This window comes from Gossypium hirsutum, chromosome D13, assembly GCF_007990345.1.
Source record: "Gossypium hirsutum isolate 1008001.06 chromosome D13, Gossypium_hirsutum_v2.1, whole genome shotgun sequence".
Classification (NCBI taxonomy): domain Eukaryota; kingdom Viridiplantae; phylum Streptophyta; class Magnoliopsida; order Malvales; family Malvaceae; genus Gossypium; species Gossypium hirsutum.
Genome location: NC_053449.1, coordinates 2,112,919 through 2,134,286, shown reverse-complemented (window position 1 = coordinate 2,134,286; position 21,368 = coordinate 2,112,919). Strand labels below are relative to the sequence as shown.

Genomic DNA, 21,368 nt, shown 5'->3' with positions numbered 1-21,368 from the left:
ATTTTGGTGATTTAATAATTGAGTCTAGACGTGATTATAAATGACACCAACTTAGTCAAAATCATTGTGTGTACCAAGTATGGATAGATTTTTTATATTAATATTTATAATTTTTTAATTAATTTAAATAAAATTTGTTTATTATTTAAATAAAAGATAGATAAGAACACACACATAATATATAAGTCACAACCAATGCTAACTCTCCTTTTCTTTCTCGGTGTATGTTCACATAAAAACGAACGTAGTATAAGTAACATCATAGAACCAACCATAAACCGCCACGTCTGCCACCTAGAAACTCAAAAAGATTAAAATTCCACATGGGAAGACGTCATTCAGCTTGACCAGTCACTGGATTTTGCTGAACAAGTTAGAATCTTCCGATTCTGACGAAGACTCCACAACTCGCTTCAACTCGCGAGGCTTGGCTAGCTCAGTTACTTAGTCATGCTGACGTGTGCGCGAGTCGAGTTGAGTTCACACTCGAACCCTCCACTCTCCAAACCATTTTTTATTCCCAAAATACCCTTTACCTTTTTGCCTTACCAAGCAAGGGCACAAAAGTCATTCCAAAAGGTCAACTATAAAAAAGTCAAAAATCTTATATCTTTCCTCTAACCAACCTATAAATATACCAAACATTACGGTACCCGAAAGTCCTATTTCACTTCTCCTAAAAAACTTTATATTTTCACACCATACCCCTAAAAAAACCATGAAGAGAAGCTTTCTCAATAGAGAAGAGAATAATTTAGCTTTGGCAAATTGTTTGATGCTTCTTTCACAAGGAGGAGATCAATACGAACACGCGGAGATCGATACTAACCCGAGCCGGGTTTTCGAGTGCAAAACATGTAACCGACAGTTCAATTCGTTCCAAGCTCTAGGAGGTCATCGGGCAAGTCATAAGAAGCCCAGGTTGGTAGAAGTAGATAGCGAGATGTCGGAGAATCAAGCGTCACCAGCTAAGCCTAAGACACACGAGTGCTCGATCTGTGGGCTTGAGTTCGCGATTGGGCAAGCGCTGGGTGGACATATGAGGAGGCATAGGGGTGTTTTGAGTGAAAACCAGCATGAAGAACCAATCGTGAAGAAATCTAACAGCAGAAGGGTTTTATGCTTAGATTTGAATTTGACTCCATTGGAGAATGATCTGGAATTGTTTAAGCTAGGCAAGGGAGCTCCAACAATAAATTTTTTGTTATGAACTATTTTTTTTGTAATAATTTATATTTGTTCATTAATTTCATAAATAGAAATATTTCACTTTTTTTAAAATAAATTAATATTTTTCTTATAATTTTTTTGGTTATTTATTACATCAACATGATCTAAGGCTGACGCTATTTTTTTATAGATATTAACTTTGTTCAGTTCTTCACGTTTAGATCACCTTTGTTTTTTTCCTTATTAATGAGCCTAAAAATTTATTATCAGATAGCTAGGGACTAGGGTTAATATCGGTAAGTTAACCTTTTTCCCACTATTAGTTTGTATAATACTTATTTATTTGAATTGCGAATTGAGTATTGACATATTTGATGTTGTAATAATAACGAGGATGCGAATTTGAATGTACTTGAAGTGTTTTAAAATTTTTGAAGATCGAGGAGAACGATGGATGGTGATCTTGGAGAAGACTAATCGTGAGCTTCGGAGAACTATAACCGACAATAGAGAATTAATGAGTTTTCTAAAAAATCTTGAAATGGGTGACAGTTCATTTTCGAATTGGAATAAGTGTTCTGTTGTTTTTTGTCTAATCGCATTGATGTTTTTGGATTAAGGCCGTTAGTTTTTGGCCCAAAAATTATATTTTATCCTTTGATTTATGGGTGTGGGGTAATTTAGATATTGTGTTAAAATTTTTAAATTGACTAAAATACCCACAATTATTTGTTATATTATCTAATCACCATTAGCATAAATTATTTGCAACAGAAAGATACTCATCAAGGCTTAGTGTGGCCAACATGGGTGTCAAATGAAGGAAAGTTTTCAAATCGTCAAATGCTTTGTGATATTCTTCGTTCCATTTGAGTTTAACAACAGCTTATAGGAGCTAAAGAATGGTAGGCATTTCCCCACAAATGAATATGTAAAGGCCATCAACACACTCTGTTAGTTGTTGTAGTTCCTTGGCTGTTGTGGGGACTTTCATGTCCAAGATAGGATGTACTTTATCTGATTTCACTTTGTTATGGTGTTCGTCATTCCCAACCCGAGCCTCTTTACTTTAGTAGTGAAACCATAAAATTCACTTGTATGAGTTCGCACCAGATGAGTTCGCGCCATCATGTAAGGGAACCCATACTCAAGGGTTACGTGTTGACTCTAGAATAGAATACGTGTTGACATGCATAGAGACCTACTTAATACGTCACATTCAGGAATTGTGCCATATAAATAGGAAAATTGGCCTCCATACTCACGAAACACTCAACACACTTCTAGTCTTTTGTGTGAAATAATGAAATTTAAGGATTAACTTATCATTACATTGGAGGAACATTTTTGTTGGATTTTAACGAATGTTATATTTGCACATCATTTAGAATGTTGCCTCTAGATTATCAATATGTTGTCATATGGATCAACTATTTACTACTGTGTCATATGGATACATCTCCGCAGACCAACTTATTTGATCCTTGAATATCTAGCACATAGGTCTCTAATATGTCGCACTAAGCATTACCATGAGGCAATATGTACCAGCTTTAGTGAAAAATGAGGTTTTTTTTTTTCTTAATCCTCAAAGCCCATGTATATTTGGTTGTAGCTTGAAAGGTGTCAATAAGCTTAAGAATTGGTATCTAGTAGAGACGTCAACCAGTTTGTTAATAGAAAGGAGCTATAACGATCCGAAAGTAAGTGATGTTGAAAAATACGGTTTTAGGACCCTATTTTCTTAAATCAAGCCAGTAAATAAATATTTACGGAGTTATTATATAGATGAATTGATTTTTGATAATCTATATCTTTATAATTTTTAAAAAATTAAATCGAATTTTTATCATTTTGGAGGAGACAAAGTGTAATTTTTTCATTACTAATTAAAAATTTATAAATTATAAAAAACTTAAATGAAAAATTTTTTATTTTAGGAAAGACCAACTCTTGCTAACCCCTGGCTCCGGCATTGATACTATGACTTTGGATTATAAATACAACAAACATGCTTTAAAGTGGGCCTTTATCAAGGACTTACATTTATTTTTGTACAATTGGACCATAAAAAAATAATCAGCTACGAACTTTTTGTTTGCTGAAAAGGCCTTAAATTAATGTCTTAAATTTATTTTGTACCTTTTAAAAATTAAAATTAATAGCTTCCTTCAAAATTAAATGTAAAATATTTATTTAGTTCAAAGTATTATTCCGTTTAGTATTAATTCAATTTTTTATTACTTTTTCTACTACTACTAACATAAATAAATATAAGTCGTTGATAAAATAAATACATGGAACGAATATATGTTTAATGTTAAAAAGATAATAGATCGAGCATTGTGTGCTGACCTGATAGTTAGAGTGTTCATCACTTCAGGTGTCGTCTAGATTCGAGTCGCACTAGTTATGTTGCAGTTAGGGCTTTACCCTTCTCTTATAATTCGCACAAAAAAAGTTAATTGACCAACATTAGATAAAATTACATAAAATTCTTGTTTTTCTAGTTAAAATCGAATATTTTCTTGGACTAAAATGATGTTTTGATTTTAAATTTTATTACTTATTTAGATAATTTTTTTATCTAATATTATTGATAGTTTTTTATTATAATTAATAAAAAAATTTAGAACTTAAAATTATATAGTTGTGTAATTATAATTTATATTATCAACATGACATAGAAAATTACAATGTAATTACATTTTATCATGTAAAATTGTTCAGGGAATTAAAATTTCTTATAATTACAAGGGTGTAGTTACTTTTTTATAGCTACATTTTTATCCGATTCTTCTATGTTATCCGAACATAACCTAAAAAAATGGAGTCGTCATGGCTAATTACCAGTGTAATTCTGTGAAGATTCAATCCTTTTTAAGATTAAAGAGTATAATTAGGGTGCTTCAGTTGCACTCAATTCAATGAAACTCATTAATTATAATTATTATTCACATATGTCATACATGTATAATTACAATCATTTCCTTCGGGTTCTTTTGGATGGGTGTTTACCTCCAGTGCAGTGTATTTAGTTTTCTTTTTGTCTCACGTTACAGTATAACTACAGTATCTAATCTCACCGCTACCACTGTTTTTACACTAATAACAGATAAACGTACAACCCATTCAAAAGAACCCTTCGTATTTTCCCCCATAAATGAAATTAAAAGGAAAAAAAAAAGCATTTTAAGGAATAAACTAGCGGTCTTTGAATTGAAGAAGCAATATTTAGTATATAAACTCAAATATGGAAAACTTTATTCCTAAAAAATGAATGCTTTCATTTAAGTACCTAAAATTCAAATGCCAAATGGGGAGAGATTCTTCTTTTAACTATTTTTGCCAACTTAATTAATTGACTCCATACATTTTACTTTATATAGAGAGGAAAATGATCTGTCAAAATTAATGGGGTTTTAATTATATTTATTGGTTTCACATCATTTCTAAAGTGGCCAACAAGATGATAAAAAATCATCATAAAAGCAAGCATTTATATCCAAATTTCATAGAATTTTGTTGCCCTTTAATTCCATGAAACAATTTATTACAAACCCATTCAGGTTCATTGTTTAGTGATTTAAGATGAACATTATGTTCCAACATGTCATGTGCTAATGTTGTACAAAGATTTTGATTTCAATCATAGATTATGTGTATATGAATGATGTTAAATCCAATCACTTTCTTATCAAACAAACTTAATATTCATTGTTTGATGGTGATATGATAGATTTCTTATTTTCATAATACTCATATCATATTATGTATAATTAAAAGATATGTATTTGTGAATTCCGTGTGTTGGCATGATAGTCAGGATGTTCACCGTTCCAAGTGTAGCTTAGATACAAGTTGTATTAGTCACGTTATTGTTAAGGTTTTGCGACTATGAACTAATTAATCAGACTAAAACTCACACATGACAATAACTTATGGTTTGACTTGGACACCCATATATTTAATTGCACATATAGTAGATTTTGAGCCTGAATACTCAAAACCCAATACATTCGTCTTTTCAACTGTGTCAAAATCTCATTGGTAGTTAAATTATATCCGTTATTGTGAAAAAAATACTCAAAATGAAATAAAAAAAAATCCAATGAGATACTATTTGGCAAGTTTTGTGGCAAGAATTTATGAACAACAACTTAATTAAGGATAACAAAGCACCATTAATTTGATACTTACCTACCCCCAATGCTTACCAACTTGTCTTTCCAGGGATGACATGGCAAGCTCTGATTGGTCCACGTATACATATAAAACCTTCTTCCCTACTCTTAACCACAGACAATTTCCCGCTTCTAAGAAACGACAGCTGTAAACCAATCAGGAAATGCCACGTGGAAGACAACCTTTTGCATTACAAAATCAGCCGTTTTCAGAAAACTTGAACGGGGGTTTCATTACGAAGCGAAGCCAGTTTGTGGAAGGCATATTTAACGGTCGAGATAGGCCTTTTTATCATGTGGGGCCCGCTACAAGTCTTCCACCTCGATATGTACGACGGAGATTAAAAAGGTCCATAATCGAAAATGCTGCCGCGGTGGAGGTTATAGGTTCTTTCTTCTGCTCAATATTTAAAGGTTTGAAAGCCTTCAGTTGCTTTCTTAGTGTATAATTCTACTCTACTTCTTTCACTTCAAATGAATTAGGAAAAAAAGAAATATAATAAAATAATAAAATTATTTTACAGAGGAACTTTGGTTGAATTTCTCCGGCAAGTTCTCGCCGGGAATTCTAACCGGCGATCTTTCCGGAAAAGGTATTAAATAAGCTATTTCGTTTATTTTTAATTTCTAGGTTTTTTGTTTTCGCCATTGCTCGGAAAGGCCTGTTTAAATTCTTCCCTGTAAATTACAGTGGAAAAGAAGAAAAATATTTATTAGTTTCTCTGAATATGGAAAATGTGAATTTTCAATTAATGCATGTACAATTTGTGATTAAAACTCGATTGATTTGATTATTTTTTGTTTGATCTTTTCAAGGTTTTTATGGAAGGTGGAAGAAGCTTGTTTTTGGATTGAGTGAAGACGAGTTTAATTGCAAGAGAGTTATTAACTTGCTAATTGAGTTGAGAGATTGGCGAGAAATGGTATGATCCTAGCAGTTATTGTAGCCTTTTTTATTGCATGCAATTGTTTTGTTTAAGTTCCGGCTCTTTCTTGTTAATGATTTTGAATCTCTTTTTTCTGGCCTTTTTTTCCTTTTGATGAGTGCTTTTTTTTAAGATTTCATTTTTGTTTGGTGTTCTTGGATCCATTTTAATTTGTGCTTGATTTGATTATGGTTTAAATGAGTTAAAGTGCTTACGTGGAGAATTTTTAATTTGCTGCACTAAGTTGAATATTATTAGTTGAATGTAACTTTTTTATTACAGCTAAAGATTTGGTGCAAGAAATTAAAAATGTATAAATAAATGTCATCAGGATGTTGTTGTGCTTTAGATATGTTTATTTGCTGATTTATGTTAGGATGCAATATGTTGAAGTTTCGAGGAATTTAAATGTTCTAAAAACAGTAATCGTGATAATTATTTGCCTTAAATATGAGCATGTTGATTTGTATTTGGTTCCCTTATGTTGGAACTTTGAAGAGATTTGAATGTATTATCACATGCCTTGGATACATGGTTCTGGTGAGTTATGGTGATTAGTTTTAGATTGCATTATTTTGGAGCTGTAAGGAACCTAAATGTCTTAAGGAACGTTGTTGTTACCGATAAAATATCTAAGAGATGCATATGTGATGATTGATTTTAGCTTCCGTTATTTAGTAGCTTTGAGGAATTCAAGTTCCATTATGTCGGAACTTTGAAGAAATTTGAATGTATTATGATCACATGCCTCAGATACGTGGTTATTGTGATTAACGTTCGATTCCATTATTTTGGAGCTGTAAGGAATTTAAAGGTCTTAACGAAAGTTGTCGTTACTGATAAAATATCTAAGAGATGCGTATATGTTGATCGATTTTAGCTTCCGTTATTTAGCTGCTTTGAGGAATTCAAGTTTTGTAATCTACCTAATTGTACTGCACAAGTAGCACATTGATGCAGATATTACTGAATATATTATTTTCTAAGTTTAAATATTATGTGCCATATGTACGAAGATAAGGTGACTTATGTGCTGGTCCATTATGTTGGAATTGAGTAATTTAAATGTCTTGACATGGTGATATATATTTGGTTAAACAATTTTTGAAGTTTTCCGCTAGCAGTTTCTGGCACCTTATTGATATGCTGATTGAAACCACTTGCATTTACGAGCTGCTAGTTTTTCTGCATGTTTCCCTTTTGATATGCATTGGATGGTGGTGCGAGAGTCAATTGGCCGTTTAAGGTGTAGTATCCTTCTAAAACAGAAAGATTTTTTGTCATTATTTAAACTTTAACATAATCAAATAGATCAATGAGATCCCTTAATTTCTTTTGAGCATTTTTATGTAAAAGATATGTCGTTATTATAGACTTTAGCATAATCAAATATATAGCTAGATAGATGGATGGATGGATTGATTGGTCGGTCAGTCGATGAGGTCCATTAATTTGTTTGTTATGTCAACTGAAATTTTTGCTCTACTATTCTTAAAATATTGAAGTGGAACATGGTACAAATTTAATGAAATTGTACAAAAACAACACCTTAATAAATAAGATTTCTTTTTAGTTTTTCCTTGACCACCCACAGAAATGATCTTTTTTCTCTTATCATTTTATTGATCATCAGAAAAATATACAAACTCAATGACAGATATTAATTCATGGGCATTTGCCCATGCTTTTCAAAGCTTAAAATGGTTCTCATTTCAATTCTAGGATCTGGTGCATATATTCATAACATCCAGAAGTACAATCATTATCGTATTAACATATGTCATTCTTTTGGTTAGTTCTGTCATTATTTCATCTTCATCCTTATGCCTAAGCTTCTAGACATGAAATAACAAAAAAGGTTGATAATTCACATGAATGAGCCAGAGTGCCTTCTTTTCGTGCTACTTGTCTGTTACAAGTTATTCTTGTACTTGCCTTGCATCTGCTTGCTCTTAGATAACATATTAAGATAAAAGGAAAAAACAAATAGAAGTAACTGAATGTTGCAGGGTTACGTATTGAGCTTCTAACTTGCAAGGTATTTGATTTGTAACGTTTGATATTTTGTTACTTTAGATTTTTATTTTTATTTTTATTAGTAATATTCCATCCTACTCGTTTGGGTGACATACTTTTGATCCAAATACTCTGATGAGAAACTTGATCCGAGAAGAAACTATATGAATCTAAAACTTTCTCTATATCAATAAAGTTGCCAATAGAATTAATGTGTGGTTAACCTCTTTGTTATCGTATGGTGAAAAATGCCTTGAATTTTACGCTTTATTCTTTGTATTATTGATTTTGGGCAGTCTTTCCAGCAAAAAGGTTTTTGGATGCCAAGAGATGATGCATGTCTAACTGATGGAGACATGAATTATGATAATTCTTCAAGATCTGAACCAAAGCGTGGTCATGACTGGTTTACCGATGCTGCTGCACCAGATTTGTTCAGCAACAAGAAGCAAGCTATAGAATCGGTTGACAACCGGCCAGTTTCAGGAATTGCAGACATCAATGTTTCTCCTTGGCACACTGCTTCCTTTCAGTCAGTTTCTGGTCAATTCAGTGACCGCCTATTTGGATCTGAGCCTATGCAAACTGTCAACCTGGTTGATAGGAACATTTCTTCTATTGATAGTGGAAACATGAATATGGGAAGAAAGGATTTTGAGGATCAATATGTTAATAGCTCATCAATGGGTTTGTCTATATCTCATACCGGTGAAGATGCCTCGTGTTTCAATTTTGGAGGAATAAGGAAAGTTAAAATTAACCAAGTTAAGGATTCCAACAATGGCATGCCAGCATCCATGGGACACCCATATAGTAGGGGTGTTAATAGCTTGGTTTCAATGTCTACTGCTTACAGTACAAGTTGTAACAATGCTATATCGCTGGACCTTCCTTATGGTAGCGGAGATGAAAATACCATCTCAATGGGCCCTACATTTACAAAGGAAGATGGCAATTTTATTTCAATGGGGCACACCTTTAACAAGAGAGCTGGTGACTTCATATCAATGGGCCACAATTACAACAAGGGAAATGAGAGTATCTTGTCAGTAGGTCTGCCTTTCGACAAGGAAGATGGCAATTTTATTTCAATGGGTCAGTCATATGACAAGGGAGATGCCAATTTAACTTCATTGAGCCCTTCCTATGGTAAGGGGCAGGGAAATTTCATTTCCTCTGCATATGGCCAACCAAATGGGAATCTGATTTCAATGGTACCCTCTTTTGATAAGGAAGATGATAATATACCAATGCAACCATCCTATCATAAGGCAGAGTGTAGCATCACAGCAATTGCTCCTACACAAGATAAAGGAGAGTCCATTATTCTATCTATGCATCAAAACTACAACAAGGGTGAGAGCAATACCATATCTTTCGGCAGCTTCAATGATGAACCTGAGACAAATCCCTCTGGCAATATTATTAGTGGCTATGACTTGTTGATGAATAATCAGAGTTCAGTACAAGCTTCAGAAGTGCCTAGCCAGGTAGAGTTAATTGAATCGAATCCAGCATCAAATGTAAATACTGCCCCTAAAAATATTAGTAGAACTGATACCAACCCAAAGCAGAAAGAAACAAAGACAGCTAAAAAGGCTTCTCCCAACAATTTCCCTTCCAATGTCAAAAGTTTGTTGTCAACTGGTATGCTTGATGGGGTTGTTGTGAAGTATGTTTCCTGGTCGCGGGAGGTGAGTTATTTCCTATGCTTGAACTTTTTCACCCATGGAATTTCAATTATGCAACGTAACTTTATCCTTTGCAGAAAAGTCTTAAAGGTTACATACAAGGGACTGGGTATATGTGTGGCTGTAAAGACTGCAACTTTAAGAAAGTAAGCAACTCAAATAGTGACACTGCTTTTCAGTGTTTAAGATACCAACAAGATTGTTGAATTTGAGTACCGTTGCCTTATTTTGCAGGCTTTGAATGCATATGAGTTTGAGCACCATGCTAATTGCAAGACCAAACACCCCAACAATCATATTTACTTTGAGAATGGAAAGACCATCTATGCTGTTGTTCAAGAGCTCAAGAACACTCCACAGGAGAAGCTTTTTGATGTAATTCAAAATGTGACAGGGTCTCAAATCAATCAGAAGAACTTTCGCATCTGGAAAGGTAATATGATTGTTTCGGTTGACTGTCACGATGCTTACCTTAAAGGTCCATTTCGTAAATACTCTCTCTCAAATTCCTTCTTCCTTTTTTCTCAGCATCATATCAAGCTGCCACCCGCGAACTTCAGCGTATCTATGGAAAGGACAATGCTGTTGTGTCATCTTGAGATGAAGACTGCCTTTCGAAGCTTGTGAGGCAAGTCAGATTTGGGCAGAGCAGTATGCATCTTATACTAAATTATAGACATGTTTTGGGAATTTAATTAAGCTGGGTAAATGGATTTGAACAGTTATCATGGGTTTTGTGAAATTTTCTAAATGTGACCTTTATATTTTGATCAATCATAGAATCTAGCTTTTCTAAATGTTTATGATTGAAATCTAGAGTTTCTGCATATTGTCCATCATGTTGGGCAAAGCATTCATTTTACAATGTCTCTTGTCGACTTCATCCAAACTAGGGCAAGTAAATGATGCAAAGTCCCTCAGTTGGAGTGGCGTTTGTGCCGCATAGTATGTGAATGGTCTGCCTCATTCTAGCATGGCCTATTGAGTTGTCGCAATCTTTGCTATTGTATGTTGTTGATCTCCTAGTATGTGATGGACCAATCTGCATTTCTGACATTCTATAATTGGTATGTAGGATAAGGATGATCTTTTAACCTACGACTGAATCAGGCCTAGTTCTCTTTCTCTTATTTGCGCCAGAGCTGAGCATGTTCTAAGTATGTCTTTCTATTCCCCAGCATATGATATGAGTAACATGTTGGATTATACGGATGTTTTATATGTATTGCCAACATGAGTCAAGCAATTTGGCATATACATAGAGTTTTACTTCGATTGGCATGAGTGTTGTCAATACATGAGGACGTGAGTTCGAGTGTGCATTTGGGGATGGATTATAGATAGTTTTAGGTATTGTGTAAAATAAATAAATATTATCAAAACTTATGATGAGATTATTAAAAAAAATAGACATATTGAATGGACCGGACTAGTAATTGTCTTGGGAGCCAATAGAAACAACTCCCTTTTCCAGTTTCCCTTTTCCAGTTTATATAAATCGCAACATTCTTTTCCCTCCAGTTTTGGTTGCACTTTCTGAAACATTATGCACCAACGCACGAATAATATTAAAAAAAATTATAGAATAAAATTTTAATCCTTTCATCATTTTGATAAATTTGCATTGTTGGTGTATGAATATTTTATATTTAAAATTTATTTAATATAGTTTATTTAATTTTTGTAAATTATTTTTTAAAAATTTGATAAATTCGAAATAATTCACCGAAATAAATAGATATTGGTATACACCAATTAAAAAAACAAAAAACAAATGATGCATCCATCGGTGTGATATTAACTATTTCTTAGCATTTAGAAACAATTTTGGTTGCTAAAACATAAATAGGCAATAATTGAAAAAAAACTTTTTGATGTGGTTAGATATGAAATTTAAAACAAGATGTCTGCCACCCGCTTCAAATATATTATTTTAAAATCAATTAATTAATGATATAAATTCATTTTAAAATTGTTTCTACAAGTAAATTTATGAATATCAAGCTAACATGATATATATATTTTGAATAATTTTATTATAAGTTTTGATTATATTTAAATACACTTCGAACCCACATCCTCCTGCATTGATAACAATGCTCATATCAAACGAACTAATACTCAATCGGCACACGTGAGTGAATATTTGAATCAATGTATCAATACTTACAAATACATAATTTAAGAATAAAAACATTTTCTCAATTGGATTTGTTGGGGATCGACCTGTATAAACAACGAGGTAATAAAAGTGGAGAAGAACGAAAACTTTTCAATAAATGAATAAACAAACGAAACTACAATATAAAAAAAATTAACCTAAATGTAATAATTATATATTACCCAAAACCTCGAATACAAAACTCAAAATACTCATAAAAAAGGTATAAAATTCTTTTATAATTACCCTAAAACTCTCCAAAAAAACTCATATGCAAGGTTTCTTTCCACACTCGTCATAGCTTTTTAACCTTGGAACTAACAAGGTTCGATCCGCAAGTCTAACAGTTTAGCGTCATGCTTAGGACCAATATAGCATTACCCTGATAAAGCCCGCTCAAATGCTTGTAATCTCGCCTCCAAGAGGTAAGAAGTAGTAGTGAAGGCTGAAAGATTGAGAAAAGAAGGCTCATAGTCTCTCCATTGGTTGGCGCGGATTGCGTACTCATAAATTGTGTTTTCACGCTGACCAACGCGGAATCTCCAAACAACCCAAGGTGGATCGACAAGCATTTCATTCAGTTGATCAGTGTCATGAGATACCCGGTAACAAAAGGCTGTAGCAGCAAAAGATATTTCAGCTGGTAACTTGTAAGCGCACTTGAAAACAGCAGCCTTATTCGCTACTGCAGTGAGCTCGTCTTCAAAAAAGACTCGACCCAACTGTGCCTGGCTCCCTAACAAAAGAGTGGGAAGAGGAGAAGTCTTCATCCCACTAGCTGCATCAAGTTCGTTCTGCACAGCGTAAAGGAGATTCAAATTGAGGCAAAAGGAAAGATTAGCTGACTCAAAGGGCTCATCAGCGAACACTTTACAACCTTCCAAGAACTGCCTCTGTGATCTAGAAAGGCGTGATCTGTAAGAGTACCCCAGAAGAGAAAGAGAGGGGCCTTCCCCCCCGGGAGCTTCAGGTACGATTGCCTGAGGGAAATCCCAATGACGCGCATACTCACCAGGATCAAGGTCAGCCAGGACTTTAGAAGCGTATACAGCTAAACAAGGATAGGAACCCGACAAAACCATCCTGGAGTGTTTTGAGTACGATTTCCTGAGGAGGACGGTTTGGGAGTCTGAACCGGATGTCTCGACCGGAAGGCACCCGAGTGTTTCCCACTCCCGACAGATAGTGGGCTAGGAGCAACGGAGGATGGAGCTGTAACGCAGAGACTTGCTCAACAAACCTCTCTTCTGGAGGTGCAGTACACGAAACCAGCAGCAAACGGCAGCATAATACGCAAAAGCGCTTTCGGGTACACACCGTGCAAAAGCAGGTGCTGAGGCGGAATAAACGCCATACAACACACAGGTAACGTGGGGTAGAGCCTCAAAACTAGAATAGACGTATTGCACGTCATGCTCAGGCACCATTTCCGCCCCGGCAACACCAGTCGTCCAGAGTGGATCGTTACGCTCAGGTGTGTTTCCGGTTTGGAGAAAGGCAGGACAAGGAGGTCCGGTGGGGGGCTCGAGGTCTGGGATCACCGGCCGGTCGTTGTTGTTGCTGATGCTCAACACGAGGGCCACGACGACGTGGAGGGTGGCCTCCCCCGCGACCGCTTCGCCAGGCTGTTGTCCATTACAATTCATGTTGAAAACAGAAGAGATTAGATGAAAGGAGAAAGGGGAGAGTTGGAGGTACAGAGTTCGCTGAAAAGAGAGAACAGAGCACCGTCTGATCTCAAGGGAAATGCAGTCGTTACAAATCCCACCCAATATATAAGTGAATACGAGGAATCACATTTTATACATCATTTTAAAATGAAAAAAAAATTAATTTTAAAAATATTATTCTGAAAATAGTTTTAATTTCTATATTTCAACTTATACATATCCTAAAAATCAACTCGAAGGTAAAAAATGTGAACCAATCATCTTATACATAATTTAAAAATAAATTATTACATTTTTAAACTCCGCAAGTGAGATCAGTAGATTAACAAATGTCCTATAGAAATATAATAAAATATTTAAAAAGTAATTATTAAAAAAAAAGAGTAAAAAAATGATATGTAAATAAAGACATACTTATCACTTAATAAAAAATAATTTTAATAATCATTTTACCTTATTTCATTTCATTTCATTTAAGATTATATTATCTTTTATCAAACAATTTAATCATATTCAATATTTAATTTTAAAAAAAATACCAAACATATTTTATAACTTAAATTCAAACCTTAATTTTTCAGTATTTATTTTTTCAACATTTAATTTTCAGTTTATCAAACATAGGGTTAGTAAAAAAACGACTTAAAAGCATGTTTTGACCGTGTATATATATATATATATACCATTTTTACCATTTTGTGTGTGAAAAGCTTGGTAGTCAAAGTAATATATTTTTTTTATCTGGTTCAATTCAATAATGTTAACGGTTTTAGAAAAATGACCGACTTGTGACACCTATAAGAACATGCCACGTGAAAATTTTAGCCGATTAGAATGCGAAATGTGGCATCCACATGGATAAAAATTAATATATTCCTATAAAAACTAAGAAAAACCCAAATATTTTAGTCAGGTTCAAACGGTTCATACCAGTTCCTGATCAACTAGACTGATGCCTCTGGACTAATACCCCGCCCGATTTCTGGTCTAGTTCAAACAACCAGCAAAGCATAGGATGAAATCTTTAGAAAAGATATCCAGAGGCTGTAAGACCTGAACATGAAAATCCAAAGGGCACCAACCCTTTAGGCCAAGCTCATGGCTCAGAATCTTACAAACATGGAGGATAATGACATCTCCGAAAAAACAGACATAATGAGCATGAAACTACTTATTACATAAGTGAATCAAGATCTCCTGAGCTTAACTCAGATTCATACAGTCGCCCTTAAGAGGTGTTATTCAGCAAGTTCGGGGATTGAATCCCGGCAATCAGAATCCTTTCCCCTATACCTAGGTTAAGACCTCCTTTATACCGAAACTAGAATTCATATTATCTATCTATATCAAGACAAGTACATAAAATGGGTCACTTGAGTTCAATAAGATCAAAGATATGCTTATAAAATTCCACAAATTAACTGAAAAAAAGAAAGAAAGAAGGAACTGCCTTTCACAAGCAAAGCCTGGTAGTTGGAAAGAAAATAAGAGATAAATACATCAAACCCCCATAATGTCGTTATGATTAGTTTTACATTTAGAGTGACTGTGAAGCCGAACCTTCCATTTCGAATCTGCAGGCCTTTTTTTGTTCGCTTTATCCACAGCAACCCGACTTTTGAGCAGCTTGACTAGCTGCTGCCGAGTCTTGCTTATTAATTTTGAGTCCAGTAGGCTGTAACCGTAAAAACAAGGCATCCGTCATTTTGAGACCACATAGCGGTTGAAGGGTTAATCAAGGTGAATAAAGAAAAATAAAAATTCCAAAGAAGAGAGAATACCTCAGCCTTGTTATCAGACTCTGTAAGCCTTTGCTTAATGTCGGTGGCTATTGAAAAGAAAACCTCCTCCACATTCAAATTCGTCTTTGCACTCTGCAGATTTCCATTGTTTTGTAATAGCCAAAAACAAAAAAAGGTCAGTAGCATTACAAAAGAAAAGATCAAGTCAGCAGCAACCATGCAACTTACAGTTTCGAAGAACTTGATACCATACTCATCGGCGAGGGCTTGACCCTTGGAGGTCGGCACAGCCTGGGAAAGAAGAGATTAATTCTGACTAGTACTTGAGAAATGTGTCTGGCTCATATGTACGTATATATATGTACGAGGAATAAGGAGACCTAATGAACCGACAATCTAACCACCAATACAAACAAGATCTTCTGTAAAAACTTGTAAGGAAACGTCTTACCCTTTTGCTCTCATCCATGTCAGCCTTATTTCCAACCAGTATCTTGTTGACATTGTCTGAAGCATGTTGTTCAATATTGCGAATCCAATTCCGAATATCTGTAAAAGAATAGAAGCTGGCTCTATAAGACTCACAAGAGATGTAGGAGACAATGTAAGAAACTCCATTCCAACAGATAGAAATCCTAAACCATCCTAACAAAAGCAGCAATGAGGAGAATCAACTATGCGATGAGGAGGATCCACTATTACTTTCATGCCTAACCCAATGAAGGAGACGAACATGCAAATGACAGAAATCATTCAACAACAATGGCTTATGAATATGTCTAATTTGACAATTTCACCTATATGCCAAATACAGAATTAATGAAGTTGGAAATTACTGTTGAAAGATGACTCATCAGTAACATCATAAACCAGCAAAATCCCCATGGCTCCACGGTAGTAAGCTGCAGAAGCATGAACGGTTCTGTCATAATAATTTGAAAATAAAATATAAATCCAACCAGCAGAAGCCTATTCAAACCTGTTGTAATAGTTCGAAATCGCTCTTGACCAGCTGTATCCCAGATTTGCAATTTGACCCTCTTACCATCAAGCTCAATGGTTCTTATCTTAAAATCAATGCTGCCAAGGAAAATGGAACGGTCAATAAGAGAAAATGTTATACAAAGTTATCAAAACTTCTAAATCTTAAAGTATGAGCAGAATAGATGCCTCAACCGATACAATGTAGAGAAGTAAGTGGAGGAATGAAAGCTAGGATTGCAGTATAGTAAATTCTATTCCATCCCCAGAATGTTGCAGTTTTTTTTGGTAGTAACCAAATGGTGCAAATCATCCTCAGTTCTCCACGGTTAGTCACATTATTAAGTCCCTCTAATGCTACACTCTAAATGCTCCTCTTAGTATTCACACTTCTCAAGCCAAATGAAAAGAAACTGCAAAATGACTTTTACAAGTAATTTTCAGGAGTTTCTAGGGATACAAACCCGATAGTTGTTATGAAACTAGTAGTAAAGGAACCATCAGAAAAACGTAAAAGCAGACAACTCTTCCCACACCTGCATAAATTCAAATGAGAAAATCACTGTCGGGAAAAATCAAAGCTTGAGAAAACTTAGCATGTTATTGACCTACAATGCCGGAACCGATAAAACCATTTTGCATGGGTCCACATAAGCCCACGTTAGTTCCAGCTATTAAAAATAGAGAAATGAGATGACAACGGAAACTGCTATTCCACACTAAAATAAAGCCAAATTGTTAGGCTGGAGTTAGAAGTTTCATTTTGAGAGAAGAAAGCCTAATATCTACCACATGCAACCATGCTGTTAAATACATGTTTGCATATAGGTATTTAGTGAAATATAAATGAACAAAAGCGTTGAAGGCTTTTTGAGTTAGCTTGGCCACAGTTCAGCACCACAGCTTATTTTGAGCTCAAGAATGAGATTACATAATCATTCTCTTTAACTTGTATGATCAGCCATATACGGCATGCCTCTCTACGTCAAATCAACAAAAAAGTGTCAAATGTAACAAAAGCAATTCTGTTTCCTATGTTACATCGGGTTCAGATAGTGTTTTAAAGCTTCCTATCATCAAGTTTTCTATGGCACGGCACAACAAATGATCCATATGCAAGTCTCAGCATCAAGAATACATATCAAAGACTCTACAATTAAGAAAATCAACAAAAGCATGTTCCTAACTTTGACCCCACCAAAAGTTCAGAATTGGTCATTCCCCTTTCTGCAGGTATAGGACACTTGCTAACTAATAAACATTTGCTATAGAATCCTAGAAGCAGCCTCATGATAATAAAAAAATTTCACATTCACACTATTCATAGGTCATATCCCAATATGTTATATATATATATAAACTTAGCTAATCCAGTAAATATCTGCCACTTCCTATGTTACAAGGAAATAAAGTTCCATCCATCATGATTCCAATCTGAATTCCCAACATATCTAATGCTTATGAAAAATTAGCAATTAGTATGGCCAGAATAAAAATGAAGAAAAGGCATTTCTTTAAAACTAATGAAAAGCTCAAAATTGCAAACCCAATATAAATAATCAGAGTCATAAAATCTCAAACCAAAAACCATACTGAATCCAAGTCTCTTTCACAACAAAATCTAAACACCAATTAAAACCATAAAAAATAAAAGAAGATCAAAGCTTTTTCAATACCCATGTTCCATTTTTCAATGGTATAAACAATCAATATTATAGCTTAACCCAATAAATGCTTTAAAAGAACTCACCACTATCGCCAATCAAAAGAAGCTTAATGAGGTAATCATAATCAGCCCGAGCTCTTGCCGGTGGTGCAGCCATGGATCCTCTCAAAAACCACACACGCAAAAAAAATCCCTATTTAAAATAGAAAAATCTGATCTTTTCTCTTACTTATCTGCATTTATAAAACCAAAAAAAAATATTCATTTCCAAATTAAAATCAAAGAAAATAATTTTAAAAAAATAAAATGAGATTAAAGTTGAGGAAAGGAGATGAGACAGAGAACCTAAGATGCAGAGGGTAGCAAGCAAATGAGACAGAGAGAGTCCAACTAATTTGGGAATTTCCCCTTTTTCATTTTTTCTGTTTTTGGATTTTCCTTTTTTCTTGTTCTTCACTTTTTGATTTAGTTTCTGCAATGTGATTGGCTCAAAGACCTTTTTTATATGAACTCGGCCACATGCTATTATTTTTTAAGCTATATTTTTTAAAATTTTTAAAAATTACATTTATCAAACAATTTAATTTTATTCTGTATTTTAAGTAATATATCAAACACATTTTATATTTAAATTCAATATTTAAATTTTTAACATTTAATTTTCGATATTTATCTTTTAGTTTATCAAACAATATGTCTTTAAATTTCGAAAATTTCAAATGAGGCTAAAATAGATAGAACCCGTTAGTTAACTAATAGTCAATATTCAAACGTAACATACCACCTCAGGTGATGGCTCTGTTGACGTGCCATGATACATCAACAATGACATGACATTTTGAGTTAAATTAATTAAAAATTATAAAAACATAAAATTCTAAAAATGAAAATTTCTAAAAAATATGAAAATTTTAATAAAATTTAAAAAAGTATTAGAACCCAAAAAAAAAAAACAAAAACAAAGTAAAAATGATGGCTTATGTTTCAATGTCTCTATTCTCATAATATCTGTCACCTTTGCTCTCTTCTCTGTTTCTCTTTAATGGCCGCTAATGGTTGGAGCAGCAAACTTGGATTTAGCAAGAGGCAATTGAGCTTGGGCTTGAAGAATGGTAGGTAAAAATATTAGACCTAAAAAATAAGTTTAGACAAAATAAATAGATTGGGTTAAGTTGGGCCAAAGCTTGAACTATATCCAACTCGGCTCATTTTCTAATTTTGTAATGTATTTTATTATATTTGTATATTATATAACTTGTAATACAAATACAAAAAGTATATAGTAATAGAAAGTGCTAAAATGGAAACCTTAAAAAAGTTATTTATATGTAAAATTTGAATAAATTAAAAAATATATAAATTTTAAATTTTAAATTAAAATTAATATAAATATACTTTAAATTTTTGTAAGTGTTCAACTTTCGGTTAAAACCGAATTAATTGATCGAACCAATCTAATTCGGTTGGAGGTCAATTAATGATTTTTTGAAAATTCAGTTATAGGTTAATTCGGTTCGAAATCGAGTAATTAATTGAACTTAATAATTAATAATACAAATTATATGTAGTTTTAATTCAGATAATTCGGTCAAATGAACATTATCATTTTTTTATATATATGTTTTATGTTTGTTTTAACCAAAATAAAAATAAAAACATATAAATTTCAGTTAATTTAATTAATCAACAAATTAACCGAAATATTTTGGTTCGATTAATTTTTTTTAAAATTTTACATTTATTTTTATTTATTTATTTATGATTATTATGGCTTGTCTCCTAGCTTTTTTTCAATCTCCCCCACCTTTAACTTCTCTCGGAAGTCAAAGGTCATTTTTGTTAGAAAATGAAAAGCATTGAAAAACATTTTGAGTTAAAAATTTTAAAAATAATTTTTGAAAAATAAAAATATATGAAAATTAAAAAATAATAAAAAGTTCTTTCCCCTAAAAAAATTCATAAAAACCTAAAAAAAATAAAATATTAAATATTAAATATTAAATTCATATAAAACTACAACATAACAATAATACTAAACTCAATCCAAACTTTGCCCAAATTTGACCTGAACAATATGTACTTACAACATTTGTCATATCGTTAACTAATACTATGAAGATTATGCTTAAGACCACTAATGTAAAGCACACTTTTAATAAGGGTTGAATAATATATACTAAAGGAACTGATACCCTTGATTTGTCATTTCAAGTTGTCACCAAATGTAACTTTTCATCCACCTTTTGATATTGATCCATGAAATGAATTTTGTCCTCGGTTATGTGTCTTGGTCATCCACTATCAAAGCATCATGATATCTTCTTTAAAGTGTTACCTTGTAGCAATGCTCCCTCTCCAACAAACACAAGATCAAACTTTGGAAAAAAAATTTTGTACCCAAATTTTCTTAGATCCTTTGGCATCGATTCCAACAACCTTCTTCATTAGGATTTTCTCATTTTGGGTTTTGTTCATTCCTATAAGAATTCATACACTTTTACTAAGTTTCCCTCTATAAATGACTTCCAGGGATAAATTTACCTCTCAATACCCTTTTGGTAACAATGGATACAAGATAACGATGCATGATAAATTAAGCTAGGTTTGACAAAGAAGTTTTTAAATTAACTTTCTTTTTGAAAATTCTTATATCTCTAACCATCTTTGTAAAAGAAAGCTTTTTGTGTCTCAAGCATCTCATTCAATTTTTTATGCAAAGTTGGTAATTTTTTTAGTTAAATCATCAATTTCTACTCGCATTTTAGGAAACCTTCTATAGAGAACCATCATTGATGTCGATTATTATCTTCAATATACACTAAATAATTTATAGTGCTTCAACCTCAGATGCCTACCTCCACTATCTGAACTTATCACAACTAAATGTTTTCTCCAATTCATGAATTGGTATCTTTCAAGGATAAGGTATATCCTTTACAAGACACTATCTTTTGAATAGGTAGAATAGAACCACTTTCCCTTAAGGTTTTCTACCCAAAACCTTAAGTAAACCCTCACAGTTTGAGAAATAAAAATTGAATGAATGAAGTACCTTTTAAAAGAAAATATACAATGATTTAGCTCTCAACAAAACAAACTAACGCTTGAAAGAACGATTATGAAATAAACCCACAAGTGTTTACAAGAAAATGAGTATAATA

The 21,368-nt window shown here is 33.3% G+C and overlaps 4 protein-coding genes across 5 annotated transcripts; 2 read left to right on the top strand and 2 right to left on the bottom strand.

Moving 5' to 3' along the window:
* The first annotated feature begins 297 nt into the window (after nucleotides 1-297).
* On the top strand, nucleotides 298-1,377 carry LOC121225564 (zinc finger protein ZAT11). Its single transcript, XM_041109911.1, has one exon. The coding sequence runs from the start codon at nucleotides 719-721 to the stop codon at nucleotides 1,208-1,210; it is 492 nt and encodes a 163-aa protein (XP_040965845.1). The 5' UTR covers nucleotides 298-718; the 3' UTR covers nucleotides 1,211-1,377.
* A 4,208-nt stretch (nucleotides 1,378-5,585) lies between these two features.
* LOC107886194 (uncharacterized) lies at nucleotides 5,586-10,784 on the top strand. 2 transcript variants are annotated; one of them, XM_041109908.1, is made up of 7 exons: nucleotides 5,586-5,768; nucleotides 5,879-5,947; nucleotides 6,171-6,277; nucleotides 8,593-9,990; nucleotides 10,065-10,133; nucleotides 10,222-10,420; nucleotides 10,516-10,784. In XM_041109908.1, exons 3-7 carry the CDS (start codon nucleotides 6,275-6,277, stop codon nucleotides 10,584-10,586), a joined length of 1,740 nt encoding a protein of 579 aa, XP_040965842.1. In that variant the 5' UTR covers nucleotides 5,586-5,768; nucleotides 5,879-5,947; nucleotides 6,171-6,274; the 3' UTR covers nucleotides 10,587-10,784. The 2 variants fall into 2 exon arrangements, with proteins under 2 accessions (XP_040965842.1, XP_016665553.1); XM_016810064.2 differs by having other exon boundaries at nucleotides 5,596-5,768; nucleotides 8,602-9,990.
* A 1,517-nt stretch (nucleotides 10,785-12,301) lies between these two features.
* LOC121225562 (uncharacterized) lies at nucleotides 12,302-13,159 on the bottom strand. The gene is made up of 2 exons (XM_041109909.1): nucleotides 13,026-13,159; nucleotides 12,302-12,942 (listed from the first exon to the last, which is right to left on the bottom strand). The coding sequence occupies exons 1-2, from the start codon at nucleotides 13,152-13,154 to the stop codon at nucleotides 12,526-12,528; spliced, it is 546 nt and encodes a 181-aa protein (XP_040965843.1). The 5' UTR covers nucleotides 13,155-13,159; the 3' UTR covers nucleotides 12,302-12,525.
* Nucleotides 13,160-15,178: 2,019 nt separating this feature from the next.
* LOC121225563 (ras-related protein RABE1c) lies at nucleotides 15,179-18,700 on the bottom strand. The gene is made up of 9 exons (XM_041109910.1): nucleotides 18,553-18,700; nucleotides 18,288-18,440; nucleotides 17,006-17,077; nucleotides 16,540-16,640; nucleotides 16,397-16,462; nucleotides 16,012-16,109; nucleotides 15,789-15,851; nucleotides 15,600-15,692; nucleotides 15,179-15,493 (listed from the first exon to the last, which is right to left on the bottom strand). Exons 2-9 carry the CDS (start codon nucleotides 18,362-18,364, stop codon nucleotides 15,416-15,418), a joined length of 648 nt encoding a protein of 215 aa, XP_040965844.1. The 5' UTR covers nucleotides 18,365-18,440; nucleotides 18,553-18,700; the 3' UTR covers nucleotides 15,179-15,415.
* Between the last annotated feature and the right edge of the window lie 2,668 nt (nucleotides 18,701-21,368).